This window comes from Acartia tonsa, chromosome 1, assembly GCF_053477335.1.
Source record: "Acartia tonsa isolate MP-2025a chromosome 1, ASM5347733v1, whole genome shotgun sequence".
Lineage (NCBI taxonomy): Eukaryota > Metazoa > Arthropoda > Copepoda > Calanoida > Acartiidae > Acartia > Acartia tonsa.
In genome coordinates, this window is record NC_137260.1 from 26,961,965 (window position 1) to 26,975,596 (window position 13,632).

At 28.0% G+C, this 13,632-nt stretch overlaps 1 protein-coding gene across 2 annotated transcripts; it reads left to right on the forward strand.

Moving 5' to 3' along the window:
- Window positions 1-237: 237 nt before the first annotated feature.
- LOC145316258 (uncharacterized) lies at window positions 238-11,822 on the forward strand. 2 transcript variants are annotated; one of them, XM_080156682.1, is made up of 7 exons: window positions 238-295; window positions 2,648-2,713; window positions 3,088-3,260; window positions 7,309-7,403; window positions 7,713-7,895; window positions 8,172-8,386; window positions 11,643-11,822. In XM_080156682.1, exons 1-7 carry the CDS (start codon window positions 245-247, stop codon window positions 11,724-11,726), a joined length of 867 nt encoding a protein of 288 aa, XP_080012808.1. In that variant the 5' UTR covers window positions 238-244; the 3' UTR covers window positions 11,727-11,822. The 2 variants fall into 2 exon arrangements, with proteins under 2 accessions (XP_080012808.1, XP_080012816.1); XM_080156690.1 differs by lacking the exon at window positions 238-295 and adding an exon at window positions 519-587.
- Window positions 11,823-13,632: the final 1,810 nt, after the last annotated feature.

Below are 13,632 nucleotides of genomic sequence, written 5' to 3' on the forward strand. Positions count from 1 at the left end.
TAAATCCCTGGTTATAACCTCTAACTTTTTGTGTTAACATTATTCTATATTTCTAAACACATTTGAAAGTTTTTTTTGTTACCAAAAATTAATAAGAATTGGTTAAGTGAAAATGAAGATTAAATGCTGATTTAATTTTTCTGATCTAATTAGAATTAAAAGAAGAAATAATTATCCGTATAAAGCATATAAAATTTATTAAAAATATTGAAATTGATATAAGTATTGAAATCAGGATGACACAATGACAAAGATGGCAATTTTGGGCAAGGGATCCATCAGAAATAAACAACATGTAATAAATCTGAATTTTAATTATCCCTAAACCATAGTTATAAATTTAAAAAGATGTTGTTTTGTACACTATAAATTAAATATACTAATAACTTTTAAGTCTTTGGTGCTTAAAAGTTTGCAGTCTGAATCATTTTGGAGGAATCTTTTTAATCAAACTTTTTTCTTGATTAATGTAGAGAGATTAATAAAAGACAATTTAAACCTTAAGTATATATATTAAAACAGTTTAAAATTCTAATCTCTTCTAAAAGTTGAATAATTAATATAAAAAAGCTGGCTTATTAAACCAGGTATTAGATATATATCATTTTTTACTTCTTTTAAATTTAAGATTTTTATTTTTATAAATTTTTGTTTTGGTATTTGGTATTAAAATAACATCTTTTCTTTTTTTTACTTACTAGAAAACAACATTTCCGCCATTTATCTATGTGTATTGCATGTTTTTTGCTAAATAAAAAAGATTATATTTTTGGATGAAAAAATATTTTTTAATAGTTTAATTGTGCCTCATAAAACCTGTTTTAAGGAAGCTATAAATATTAATTGTGAAGTTTCCTTCCTACTTGGATTACGCGATGCCTATAATAGTTACCAACCCTGATCTTATTCACTTATTTTAAAGAAAGTACTATCAAATTTGACCTATAATAAGAAAATATTGTGCGCCATTGTCAAAAGTTTGTTTTGTAAATCTTTTAATTCATAAGTGGTTGATCTCCTTACTTCCTACCTACAAAAATTTTTAATTTTTAAAAAAAGCAAAATATTTATCCTTTATATATCTTCTGAATTATTAGGCATTGTAAAGGAAAAACTAAAATGTTGGAGTGAGGGTTATTATGGTACACACTGTAGAAAAAGGAATGTTGGAGTGAGGGTTATTATGGTACACACTGTAGAAAAAGGAATGTTGGAGTGAGGGTTATTATGGTACACACTGTAGAAAAAGGAATGTTGGAGTGAGGGTTATTATGGTACACACTGTAGAAAAAAGGATGTTGGAGTGAGGGTTATTATGGTACACACTGTAGAAAAAAGAATGTTGGAGTGAGGGTTATTATGGTACACACTGTAGAAAAAGGAATGTTGGAGTGAGGGTTATTATGGTACACACTGTAGAAAAAGGAATGTTGGAGTGAGGGTTATTATGGTACACACTGTAGAAAAAGGAATGTTGCAGTTTATTCATGATAAACTTTTAGTGTAAAAAATTCTGTTGTTGTTTTACAAACTTTTTATTTTTGACATTTTAAAGTGCACGACATCTTATTTTCTCTTTATATCTATTGATTTAAGTATAGATATTGTTTGAATTATATATACATAGTTTGATGGAATATTTAAAAAATAAAGAATAGACAATCCTTAAATCTTTTTATATGATATGAATTTTACAACCTTAACAGATAAATGTAAAAGAGAAAGGAAATTTGCATCAGATTAGGCTACAAAAACAACATTCAAAATATTAACTGAAAATTATTTCCCAGCTTTAATACCTGACTTTTACAGGCAAAGATCTTAACAGTACGACAGTAAAATATTATTTTTAAATTTCTCCCTTTCATATGACACTTGAATTGCGCATTCTAGTCAGAAATGCAAAAAAATCATTAAATGCAAATTTATTGGCGAATCATTGCAGTATAAACAAAACTTTTTTTGTTTTCTTTATCAATTTTAACTTTTAATTAAGTTGGTTTATTGATTATTTTTGCTCGTTAGTAAATACAAAATGTACTTTTATCAAAATAAACATATTTCAAATCCGCTTCCTTAGTAAAGAAAATGATATGTTTCATTATTTTACAGAAATTGGCAACAAAAGTAAAAATATATTCTAGGTTTCACCCTCTATTCGAGGCCCTAATCTAATCCCACAACTTTATACTTTATGTATATGTGGTCAAATGTCTGTACAATAGCCTGTCCAGGATTTGAAAAATTTTGTTAAAATTTTTGCCCCCAGCCATAATATAGTTGATTTATGCAAAATATTGACCCATGCAAAATATTTTTTCTGTAATGCAAAAATTGCGATGGTACAAGCACTGCAAAGTTTTTAAAATTTGCAAAAAAAGACCTGTTTTTAAAGCTCTTGTACCATCTCAATTTTAAAGATTTTTACAAAGAGCTTTAAAAACAGGTCTTTTTGCAAATTTTAAAAATTTTGCAGTGCTTGTACCATCGCAATTTTTGCATTACAGAAAAATTATTTTGCATGGATCATTATTTTACATAAATAAACCATATTATGGCTGGGGGCAAAAATTTTAACAAAATTTTTCTAAAACGGGACAGAGTACTGTACAAGTATGCAGTATATTATTGTGAAATTATAATTAAGGAGGAAGAATTAAGAAAATCCGGAGATGCCAAACATCACCATCTTCAAGAAGATTTACATGTTGAGGTAAACTTTCTTACATCCTGTTACTTTCATAAAAGGATAAAACCATTTTATTGTAAGAAATCTTTAAACTCATAAAAGCATACTCATGGACTTAAAGGCATAAGTTGTTAAGTATGTCCTTATATAAAAGTAACTGGATTTCTGTGTGTTTCTATTTTTTTGTACCCTAGGATCTCGCTAACAGATGATCCGATATGGTTCTCCTTTACAATCATAAGTCCAGGGAAGGTTTATAACTAACACCCTCTCAAGAGAATTTTTTGTGCCTTTTCTATTTAAAACTAAAATAAAAATTTATATATACATAGATAGAAAGTAACCAACGCTGATTACCTTAGATTATAAGAATAGCAAAAATAAAATCTTAATTTTAGGTGACCGCATTTGCTTCACCAGCAGAAGCCTACGCCAGGATAGCCATGGCTCTCGCAGAGGTCAGGAAATACTTAATACCTGACGGCAATGATGAAATCAGACAGAGACAAATGAAAGAAATTCAAATTTTGAAGAAACAGCAGGCGCAGGATCCACCAAATGACCAGGACAGGTAAAATTAGCTTTTCTATTATACAGAGTAAATTGCTCGTAAGAATTAACTTAACTTTAAATTTTCAAATTTTGATTGCGGATACGGAGTACAAGGTGGGTGGTAAAAGGAAGGCTGAGCCCCTTCATCCCCTAATGATTACCCCTACAACGCAATAAAATTTGGTAATGGGTTTTTATAAAATGGAAAGTTGTTTTTAGGTGCTTTAAATGCCCTCTCTCAAGAAAAAAAAACAATTAACAAAACAATATATTTTGTCTCAAAAATCATATCTGCCAGAACCTAGTAATAGTGTCTAACTTTTTATCTTTGTGACGTAACAAAAATCCATCTCTTTTTTAGTGGTTTCCTTTCCCACCTCCCCTCTCCTCCTTCGATTTTTGTTACGTCATAAGATAAAAAGTTAGACACTATTACTAGGTTCTATCTGCCATAATAATACTCTACATTTTATGTGAAGCTAAAGACATCGAAAATGGCTGTACTTTACAAATGTGTTAGGATGGTTTAAAGCTAATTGTGTACAACCCCACCCAACCCTCCTAAAATTATAAAAGAGAAGCAGCTATAGTAATTATAATAGTGTGTTAAATTATAATGATTAATTTGATATTCATTGACTGAATATTAAATGACACTAAACTTGCAAAATGAAAGTGAAGTGATGTAATAAATGTTAGTTTATTGTTCTGCAGACATAAGAAAGGGAGAGAATTACAAATAGAATCTTGTTATTAATAATTACAACACTTTCCCTTTTGCTTGTTTGGGTAAATAGAACTGTTCATTATTCTTGCATTTTTTTTGGGTATATTAACTAGTATTTTAAGTCTCTTTACTTTTATGAAAAAAATATTTTTAGGTATAATATTAGTAAAATAATAGGTAACACCACTACCTTTTTTAATATTTTTCGAACATAAAGTTTTTTATTAAGTTATACATTTTGTTTAGGTTATTAAGTTATGAAATTTATATTTATTTTCAATGATTGCTTTTGACTATAGCAAAGCAGTTCAAACGACCATGAAATATTTTTAAAAAAAAGATTGCTGAAAAGATATAAGGTTTACTTAAGAGAAATATAAAAAGTAGAAGTAAAAATTAGAATATTGAATATGTCTAGTGTAGATATCTGTAGTTGTACACTGTCATAATCATTTATCATTCAACTATAGAGGGACCTAAGACATTGAAACTAGTCTGTCCTTGTCAGGGATCAAGAGATTACTTTTTGGGGATACACAAATACAAAATACAAAAAAATCCAGCAATTTACTTAATCTCTTTTGATCTAATAAAGGTAAGTTGTAGTGAAGTGTTTTTTTAGCTTTGCTTTAATAAGTTTTAAATTAATAAAATTTATTGTTTGATAAATATGGCATAATGCTTGACTTAAAGTAGATTTCTTGAATAAAAATGATGCACTTTTTTCCTGGGTTTTAATCTTAATATCATCAATTTAAGATAAATATCAGTAGTCCAAATAGGCTCTTTAAAAAGCTCTAAAGAACCACAAAAAACTCAAATATTCAAATTGATTTTACATACAATTTTTAATTTTTTGTTAGATACTATAAGCTGCTACAATTTTATGGTTATTTATTTATTCCTAACTCACTGACAATTACTTTACAATCATTATCTATTCCTAATCTTTTTTCTGTCTCCCATTTATCCTGATAAACAAATTCCCAAATCACTTTCACTCTCATTTATTTTTTTTTATATGAATATTGGCTACGCCACTAGAACAATGTCCTATATTAGTCTTTTGTAAGGCCTTCCCAAAAATAGTTATAACCTTACCAGGACCTATGAGTTTCTGTAAAAGAGAACCATGTCGGTTCAGCGGTTAGCGAAAACCTTCCTTCCATAGATGGCTTTTTATAAAACAACAATAATTAATTTACTAAAATATAATTTCAAAATTCTCAATTTCTTACCTCGTAAAATTTAAACAAATTATTACTCATTGTGTTTTAGTGGTTGGAACTAACATATCCTTGTTTTATTCTGACCTACCTAACCCTTTTATCCTTTCTGTATTTTATACAGCATGACCCTCGAAAAAGTATTTTTAAGCATCTGCAGCCCATATTTCTCAATGAATTATCAAAAAATGTATATGTCCTTGTTCTCTGTAGATTTCCACATAAGTAGATATAAAAATATTTTTTTACATCAATTAACAGCTGAGATTTTTAGAGCCAAAGTTTTGAAAAAATGACTGAGGAAAAAGTAACTTTTCAAGAAAAATGTTTTTTCAAAGTTAAATGACGTGTTTTCCTCATAATTTCAATACTTTTCATAAAACTTATATATAGATGTTTCCAAGAAATTTATTTCATGCTGAAAGCACTTTTTTCACTTGCTCTAAAAGGCATGTTTAGATTAGTGTAAATTGCAAAAACACCCTTACAGAAAGAAATCCTATAAAAAATAGTAGCAAATTGAAAGTTTACATAAACTGAAATCAAACACTTTTTATTTTATCAAAATAAGTTAAAAAACCAAAAAGTTACAGCTACAAACTTTTATTAAACATTTAACAATTTAAATGATTTTTATGTGTCTTAGATTAATTTGATGAGTGGGCGTGAATTTATTGGTAAAGGTGGCGCTAATACTTCCGGTAATAAGCATAAATTGGGGAGGGGTTTATTTAAGGTCATATTAATAAGTGGGAGATATTATAAGATTTGAGGGAAAATGGTTATAAAAAAAATGTATTCAGTAAAATTTGAAAAGTAGTTTTTTATATGTAAAAGTAACGTTTTTTAATGCAATAAAAAATGTATCAATTGTAAACTTGCTCTTCTTTCTTATTTGTTTTTTAACTGGTTGATAAAAAGTAATATACTAATAAAAAACTAAGAAATATTTAGCAATATCCAGTTTCTCAAGCACTTTTTCCAAACTTTGGCTTTAAAAATCTCGGCTGTTAATTGATGTAAAAAAAAATATTTTGATATCCTTTGATGTAGAAAATTATAGAGAACAAGTACATATGAATCTTTTAATATTTTATTGAGAAATATAGGCTGCAGATGCTTAAAAATACTTTTTCGAGGGTCATGCTGTAGATTTCTGATTCTTTACTAGTTTTGCGTAATGGAGTCTATTGAACTTAATGCATAGATTTTGAAAATAAAATGTATAAAATTTAAGGGATCTAAAGGGATAAATTTATATACATCAACAATAATGATACACAAAATTACCCCTTCTGTAGATTACAACAACTGGTTGAAAGATTGAACCTTCGACTAAAAGAACCAACCAGTCAAATTCAATGAATGTCCGCAAAGTTGTTAAGCCAGCGATAAAACATAGCAGACTAGTTTAAAAATTAACCCAATGTCCCCTTCCTCCCTGATAAAATTTATCATAAGAAATGTTAATTTTATATTATGGGACTTTAAAACACATCAATGCATAGTTATGGGATAGAAGGTTCCAGTCTTTTCACTGAAGCATCGCTTTTGTTTTCATTAGTTGAATCTAAATCACTTTTGCCATTAGTTGGTATAAAATAATATACCTTTCGTACTCAGTTCATAATTCAGTTATAAGAAAGCCCAAATTAAATGCAGTAAGGGTTAAATATTTGCAAAATCTTAATTTAGAAATGTTTCTTTCATACTATACTATCGATGTTTTTTTAAAACCTAATAACACAACAGACACAATAAAATAAGCATATATAACTTTTCTCAATTAAAAAATCTAATACCTCTAATCTAAAACAACAAGTCTAGGTAGGGAGGGAGGGGAAATTGGATTGTAAATTTATACACTATTACCCTAAGATTTATAACCACTTATTCGTACATTTTGGTACTATGATTGAAATTTTAATTCCATACTAATTGTGCCCAAACCTTTATAACCAACAATTTCAATCTACAGAATAGGTAATTTTATATCACTTATGGATGCGTAGTCAATTTATTGTCCCTTATGATCCATTTATATTTGAAAGCCTGAAAACATGGCTGGGGAACGTATTAATTTGATAACCCCAAAATGATTTTTATATTTGTAGGCAACAAGATGATAGTGGTCAAGAGTCAGATGTAAGTTCATCACCCAAATCAAATCCTCCCTCGCCTGTCTCCTCTCTTCCTCCTTCATCTACAGGTTGGATATTTCATTCTTTCTTGTTTATTTATTCAGTCCTATATCTTCCTATTAGATCGGCGTCGACAGTATTTTACTATAAATGAAAAGTAGTTATACTGTAACACCATCCACCCACCCAAAAAATATTCCTTTTGACTAATAATCTCATGATTATAGCTGTGTCTAAAGTTGTTTAATACAATATAATGTGGAACGAAATTTCATTCATAACATATAGACCAATGGCTTTAGAATTATTATTTAGCCATAATTTCACATGTCATTTTTTCCAAATAATTGGTATGAAATATATTTGTAAAATTTTAGGTCTAGCACTATCTCCACCTCCAAGCCAACACCTCCAACACCCACATCAACTCTCCTACACTCTCTCAACATCACAACACAACAACAACCTTCTGACCACCACAATTGCCATGCAACAACAACAACAGCATGCTCATAGAAGCTCATCACCTGTAAGGAGCCGTCAAAGACATCAGGAATCAGGTATATTCATTTTCATTAAATCAATAATTTGTAATAAATAAAATTAAAATGAATAAAAAGTTTGAAGCAAATTATAAATGGCGTATAACTAAATGTCAAATAAAAAATGGCGTCAAACAATACTAATGACTAATGATAGGCCAGTATACATTTTACTATTGGTCAATTACAATGTATCATTGGTCATTTTTTTAGGCACTATAAGTTGCTTCAATAAGAATGTTTAATATGTGTATTCCATTTTCTTTTTATAACAAAAAGATGCTCTATTTTTAGTTCATTGTTCTCCACCACCTACAGACAACAAACCCAAAGTGTATGACCCCCGCAGCAGATCAATACTGGACAGAATCCGTCAGAACAGAGGTAGTGCAGATGATATTCTGGACAGAACCAGTTCTATGGCGACTGTACACATTAACCATGCGGATCTGATGTCGTCTTCGAGTACTGCTACGGTTCTGCAAAAACTGTTGCCGTTGCATTTAAAGGTAATTTGTTATTGATGTTATTAAATGTTTAATTGAAATATTAGATTATTCTTTAACCTATCTAACCTATATCTGACACACCCATTATTGAAATCCATGTTTTGTTTATTGTTTATGAACTAACAATGAGGAAATGTTTTCACTACTAACAAAAATCACTGATAATGTCAAATCGAAGGGTTCTACAAGCACTAGAATTAGAAATTTAGCGATTCCCATGAATATTAGTTTTTTTAATGTATTTTTCATATTTTCAACGTTTTTTTCATGTTTTCAAAAACATTAAGAGAAAAAATCATTAAATTGAAAAACAATAAGAAAAAAATCCTCCAATGAAAAAATCTTATAATGTTAATGCTAATCTTTCCAGTGCTTCGTGTAAAAATGGTATTTTCCTCTATTGTACTCTCCCTGAATCTATATAATGTTGTATATTGACTATACGAGTTTGACTATAATTATAATTATATTGTTGAGCTATGGTACACAACAAACTAATATGTAAGCAAACTATTAGGGCAAAAGCAGTTAATGTTTGGTAAACATTGCAGTTATTATATTATATGTCTTTATTTATAGCAAAACTACTCTACAACGTAACCCAGTGTACGTCATGTAGATATGTATGCTTTATTTATACTAAATATATTATTTAGACATTCAAAATAATTTAAAGTTTCTTACAAAATAGTCAAATACAAACATAAATGATTTCCTTTTTATCCCTAAAAATATTATTTCTGATAATAGATGTCCAAATAATGAAGATAAATAACTTTTCAATAATGTGAATATGCTTCTAATAACATAAACACATTATTATACATAGAAGTGATTAACCAGAAAGTGGCTTTATGTGTAAAAGTAATAAAAAATCCATTATGTGCCATAAATATTGTCATAAGTTGGTAATGTAGTTTTGTAATTAGCACTGCATTTGGTCATAATATTATTAAAAAATTTTCTATGATTAAGGCATGCCTATGCATCTTTTCACTGATCTGTGTCTTCTCTACAAATTTGCTAAACTGTCAATCGAATTTAGAAGTTGTTTAAAGTGCATATAAAAAAAGACGTCATACAATACAAATGACCAATGATAGGCCAATACACAGACTGACTAAATTATCAATGGAAGGCCAGTATACATTTTAATTGACCAATGATAGGCCAGTATGGCGTCATTTTTTATATGTTTCCGTTATAAATGTAGGGGTAAGAGTGATTTTCTCAGTAGCAATTAAAGATAAATACCTATTTCCTAATGTTCCTATCATTTCTTGCAACACAATCTTATTGTGTTATGCAATTCTAAAATTAATATGTAGACAACAAACTGAAAATATTGAATAAAATGTCAGACAAATTTGCTGACTAAATATCAAATATTTTAAATATAAAACAATATGAATTTTGCATAGAAAAAAAAACACACATATTTTGAGCAAAGTTATGTATGTATGCCAAATTTTATTTGTGTATGTAAAACAGGGGCAAAGGCTGTAACTTATTCAACTTAAACAACCGATTTTCAGGCCAATAAAGTTTTTGAAAACTTTATGTTTCTTTTTGCAAATACGTGTAAAGCAGAAAGTGCAAATGTTGAAAATATTGATTTTTAAATCTGTTTCTGCATCTGGAAATTGTTTGAACAAGCATCATTTTATTTTGGATACAAAATATAAAATATAAAAAGGTATATTTTATTTAATTCCACTGTCTTTAAAGATTTAAAGAAAGTTAGCATTATGAGAGAATCTATTTTTTCCCTTAAAGTATACCACGCTAAAAGAAGGATAGCGAACAGATAAAATGAAAATGAAGATTTTAATGAAATATCAAAAATTGTTGTTTTAACCAACAGAAATTATAGTTTTATTTAAGTGGCATTTTCTTTCCTGATGTTCTGTTATCTACGATTTATACGTTTGTATGTACTCCATTATATGCTTAAAGTTGAATTATTCAAATGAAGTGATATGTGAAAAATTCTAACTAACTTTCACAGCTAAGAGTTTGAAATGAGTTGTGTTTTGCCAGGGATGTGAGGATAGGTTAGATAAAAAAATTCATCCGTCCAATATTCCCACCAATTATTAATCTACAAACCAAACTTTTGTTATTTGGGAATAAACACTCATTAATCTAAGATTATCCCTTTCTCCTTGCATTTAAAGAAGCCTGTTGTTTTTACATTATTGTCAGCCTGTCAATTATTTATGCAAGGATAGGGATGAGACCATGGAAAAATAATTTCACTACAACTATGCTGTTAGTCTGTTAATCTATTATATTCATAAATAAGGAATAATCAAGAAGTAAAAGGTTAATCAATTCACCTCATAAATACTTTTACTTTGGCTGTAACACTACCAGATCATTTTAAACTTTTAAATATGATAAAATTTTACTTAATTTTTCTTTATCCATAGCACTATTGCAAGAAAACAGAGCAACAATTTTTTATGTTTTCCAAAAAGTAACTCTTTAATTTGTTTTATTTCTAACTTTCACTGGAAATTCTTGCAAACAATTTTTTAATTAAATTTTTATTTTTAAACTTTTGATAAAATTATTTGTTCTGTAAAAATCTGTTTTTTCCCTTACATGCATCCCATTAAATTATTTTGAATGTTTGGACCATTAGCTAAATAATCTATTAAATTTAAATCTGTTTAGGTCAAACAGATTTCATGGGCAATTGTTTAGTAATGAGTTGCAAATAAGCGAAAAACAAAATGTCATTCATAAAAAGAATTAATCTTTTGGGTGTTTCAATTCTCAGGGACAAGAACAAATAGATCACACAAAAATTCGAACCCTTTTTTTAAAAACTTTATGTATGCCTTTTTATTTCAATATTAACATCAAAATTCACTACAAATATTACATGGTTCATTAAAAGCTTTGTCGATGTTACATGAACACTTCTAAAAACTATATCTTAAAAGATAGATTTAATAGTGAAATTATTGTTAGTTTGACTACAGTAAAACATTTGATAGACAAGATGTAAAACATTTTGCAAGTTTTGGCCACTTTTTTTAACAGCGTGATAAAGGGAGTTGAAACATGAACAATAAAACAATTTACGACACCTAGAATTTAGAAACTGATACTTGTAAATTTTTGCTTATTTTCAATTAATTTAGGTTAAATTAAGGTCTGCAAAAACATATTTTGGTGGGTTTGCGGGAGGGGGATTTTTTACTAAGATTATTAAAAGACTCAAAATGTATGTATTTATTATTTTCAGGAGAAGCTAAAAAGAGACGTGGACACAGCTTTCTTGAATGAATCAGTAATAATCGAGCAACAACCATGGAAAAAAATAAAATGATTTCAATGCAAAGAACAATAAAATTTACATTTATGATGAATTTACAGACGCCATAGTTTAGTTATTGGAACGACTAAATAAAAAAAGGAAAATAAATAATGATACCTAATATTCTTTATAATCAAAATAAAATTTTAATTTCAGTAAAATATTTATAATCTAAAAACAAACAATACAATCAAAACAAAACAGTATACTAATATATTTAACGTTTTTTTGAAACAGTGCATAGTGTTCATTAAAAAATGACGTAATAAAATACAAATGACCAATAATAGGCCAGCATACAATTTACCATTGGTCAATTACAATGTATCATTGGTTATTTGTATTGTATAGCGTCATTTTTTATTGGACACTATACGCTGTTTAATTTTTTTTTAAATTGAACTTAAAAACAAAAACTTGTAAATAGTAATGCATACTACCATCCCTACCTTTATAATCAGTATTAGGTTTAAGAATATATCTAACATTTTAATTTAAAAATATTGTACACAAAGTTATAATCTACAAAATATTCCCTTTTCAGTTAATATTATAAAATTGTTGAAATTTCTTAATGTTTTAAAATTTTAAATTATTCCGCCATTAAATGCTCAATTTGTACCAAAAAAAGTTATACAATATATAATTGATTTAGTATTTTTATTTATTTATAGTATTGAATTTCATTAAATAAGATATAGTAAGAAAGATGGGCAAGTTTGAAAATAATTTTTCTAATTTGGAAGCCTTACAATAATTAATAGTAACAGAAACATGAAAATGAAAAACTATTTTGACTAAAAACTATCCTATTTTTAGTAATGATTATCATAGAAACAAAATGTATTATTTTCTATTATTAATCTACATGATGCTTTAATTCTTATAACTATCATAACTAATATTAGGGGAATTTTTCAAGGCAAAACATTTTTCTTGAGATACCATATTCCCCCCCCCCCCCTCCCCTGATATATTTGTTCTCGTGAGGGTTGCATGTAGAAATGTATTTGTCTGGAAATATTTATGACCATTAGCTGATTACCTTGCCCTTCCTTTATCTTCTTAAACGCAAATATTTATTTCAAAAAATGTTAACGAAAGCAGCAACTTACGGTGCCTAATAAAAATGACGTCATACAATTCAAATTACCAACGTAAGGGAAGTTTACATTGCAAAAATATGTACTGACTTATTATTGGTCATTTGTGTTGTATGACGTCATTTTTTATTTTGCACTTTAATCTTTTACGTTCACAAATTATTTTTAGTGTATCAAATACTAGTAATTGCGCTCCTAGCCGTGAGATTATTAAAACTTTTCTATTATTAAAACTAAGCTTTCTGAAAACGAACAAATTAACCGGTCTAGATAAAGCAAACTAAACCTAACTAGAGAAGTAAACAGACGAAGCCCAAAATACATAACTTTTGCACCACGTCGTCTTCCTGTAATAAAATGAGAAAGATGAGAGGAGAAGTGGAAAAGAAAATCCCTAAAAAATAGATGAAGAATATGACGTCACAGGAAGACGACGTGGTGCAAAAGTTATGTATTTTGGGCTTCGTCAAGTAAACAGAATATTGTGCAGTTGTCCAAATCTTACAAATAAATCTTTGCGATCTTTGTTTTTATATGTTAAAAGCTGCAATGGATTATTAATAAGAAATTGTCTTTTCGTTATTTTTCTAAATTATTCAATAAATATGATTCTGCTTTTTATTCTAATTAACTTTTATAAAAGTTTTTGTTAAAAAGATATATACAAAGCCCCTTTAAGTGTATCTATTACAGTTAGCTAGTCAGAATTTAATTTTATCAAAATTAAGCATTTTTAGTCACATATAGAATTACCCTTTTATTAACATTATTTAATATGCAATTTAGTTTTATGAAGTGCATAATACTAAAATATG

Excerpts from the sequence above, each read along its gene's own strand:
- LOC145316258 (XM_080156682.1), top strand. The coding sequence starts at position 245 with ATGACAAAGATGGCAATTTTGGGCAAGGGATCCATCAGAAATAAACAA. Across the intron at positions 3,261-7,308 it reads CCACCAAATGACCAGGACAG|GCAACAAGATGATAGTGGTC; the intron begins GTAAAATTAGCT and ends TTATATTTGTAG. Across the intron at positions 7,404-7,712 it reads TCTTCCTCCTTCATCTACAG|GTCTAGCACTATCTCCACCT; the intron begins GTTGGATATTTC and ends GTAAAATTTTAG.